The sequence below is a fragment of the Nannospalax galili genome, unplaced genomic scaffold (genome assembly GCF_000622305.1).
Source record: "Nannospalax galili isolate Female #2095 unplaced genomic scaffold, S.galili_v1.0 scaffold370, whole genome shotgun sequence".
Taxonomy (NCBI): domain Eukaryota; kingdom Metazoa; phylum Chordata; class Mammalia; order Rodentia; family Spalacidae; genus Nannospalax; species Nannospalax galili.
In genome coordinates this window covers 70155-72461 of record NW_008329335.1, presented here as the reverse complement: position 1 = coordinate 72461, position 2307 = coordinate 70155, and the positions used below count along the sequence as shown (strand labels likewise).

The 2307-nt window shown below is 34.2% G+C and overlaps 1 protein-coding gene across 1 annotated transcript in view; it reads left to right on the top strand.

The window, feature by feature from the left end:
- Snx16 (sorting nexin 16) overlaps positions 1 to 1150 on the top strand; it is a 38031-nt gene extending 36881 nt beyond the window's left edge. The window contains exon 9 of the mRNA XM_008836781.3: positions 298 to 1150. Coding sequence (XP_008835003.1) covers positions 298 to 388 — 91 coding nt within the window. The 3' untranslated portion in view covers positions 389 to 1150. The remainder of the gene's footprint in view (positions 1 to 297) is intronic.
- Positions 1151 to 2307: the final 1157 nt, after the last annotated feature.

Here is a 2307-nt window from a genome sequence, read left to right as displayed (position 1 = left end):
GATAGATAGAAAGAGATGGATGGATGGATGGATGGATGGATGGATGGATGGATGGATGGATGGAAGGATGGATGATTTTTTTTTTAAGTTAATAGCATCAGGAATGATATCTGTGGTTGACCTCTGATCGCCACAAGTACACACACATAGTGATTGCATGCATACCTGCACCTATACAACACACAAACTAAGTTTATTTTTTGTCATGTGGAAGTTGCCTTTCCTTTGCAAAGGCATTGCAGTAAAGTGATAGAGCATGCATCCAGCCCCTTCACTGACATGTTTCTTTCTTTACAGAGCTGATAATAAACGACACTTCAACACAGGTGAAAGTGCAGTAGCAGACATAGAAGTTGCAGAACTGGCATATAGTGCCGAAGATGACTAATAGAGCAGCCACAACAGTTCCTTTGGTTTCAGAATTTCAGCACATTTGCAGCAGAGTGGCAAATCCTATTTTCAAAGACTGAAACACAGAAAAGAGCAAGAATGCACATGTATAAAGTTTACATAAAGTTTTTTTTAATTATTAGAACAGGAAACATTCACTGCTGCTTTTAATTGTCTTTTATCCAGCATTATATTTAATACACTGAATAAAGAAAACTAGTTAGAATTGTTATCAAATTCCACATTCTTAAATGCTATATATAAGTTATTACAGTGTCTTGCTCTATAGTACTCCAAATTAGTGTGTGTGTCTTGTCTGCCTTAAATCACCAGTTATATGCAGTGAAAATAATTGCATGTTGCTATCTGGGTAATACATACTTCTCTGTAACTCTGTTATGACAGATTTTCATAAATGATTTAAATCAGTGAACACCACAGTGAAGATAAAGATGAGTCCAGTTTAAAAGTTGCTATGTTCACCATCTCTGAATAAAAATTACTTGAAATGTTAATACTTAAAAGATGACTTTCTAGAACCAAAGATAATGTGTTTTGAAGAGCTGTTATCATATAGCAAAGTGACAAAATGGCCTTGATTTCAACACTGATTAATTAATATCAAAATACTTGCTTTAGGGCTGGAGAGATGGCTCAGCAATAAAGAGTACTGGCTGCTCTTACAGAGGACCTGGGTTCGATTCCCACTACCTGCATGGTGGCTAAGAACCGCCTATCTAAACTCCATTTCCAGGGGATCCAACACTCTCTTCTGACCTTGCTGGGCATTGCCCAGCATGGGTGCACTTACATACATGCAGGCAATACACTCATACACATAAGATAAAAATAATAAGTAAAATATTTTTTAAAAGATGCTATAAGTGTCCTGGTATATTGATGTATTATACTTGGTTATTTTGTGCATAATCTTCGACTCAAATCTCAACCTGTAGGTTCAGTGGTTTTGCCTCTTTCAGAACACTACCTCTTTGCTAATCAAGGTATATTCTCTTCCAAATATATTATAGTTTTGAGGCAAATGAGTTACAGAAAAAGAAATAAAATAAAAAGCCATATATACTGCAACGTTTCAAAGTAGCTTGACTCCTGGCATTGTATTTTTATTTCTATATATGTGAAGATGTTGTACTGTATTGTGGCTGATTTTGTTTATAATATTTAACCAAGTGATGCACTTTATGGTAATTAAACTCTTTTGTGCCAAGTTTAATTGGTGAGTTTCTTTAGTAAGTGAAGTTAGCTAGAAGAACAGTGCAGTGCCTTTCTGTTTCTCTTATTGCAGAAGTCTCCTGGGTCTTGGAACTACTCTTCTGTTTATGCCTGTTTCAGCTCTGTGTAGTTAAGAAAATGCCTTGTTTTATCTTGATAGTATGAACTTGCTCATTTGTTTTTTTTTTTCTTAATATACATTGTAATCATAATAGTATCTTGAAATCCCAGTTGGTAGTTTGCATTTCTAAAATCTGAAGGAAGCTTACTGGAGAAATAGAGTAACAGTCTTCCTTTTTCCTTTACAACCTAAAATGTTGTCAGTGTCTCAAGGTACATATTAAGGTGCAGCTGTTTAAAACTCTACTGACGTAAATCATTGCATCCAGTGACTATTCTTAAATTTGATCTCACAAGAATATTTTTTACTGAAGTGCCCAAAATTAAATCTTTGTCAAAATATATACTCTTTGAATCAGAACATTTTTCACAATGTATGTTAAAAATGTACTTACTTATCCTTAGAGACAGAAAAAATAATAATAAACTAGCCTGTTTATTAATGTTAAATTATTCTAGGCTTTATAAAAAGCTTGAACAATCACTTAAATTCACCAATACCATTTTGATCTAATAAAACACAGTGATCATTGCCAAATCTGAGGTATTATAGCGCTGCATGTC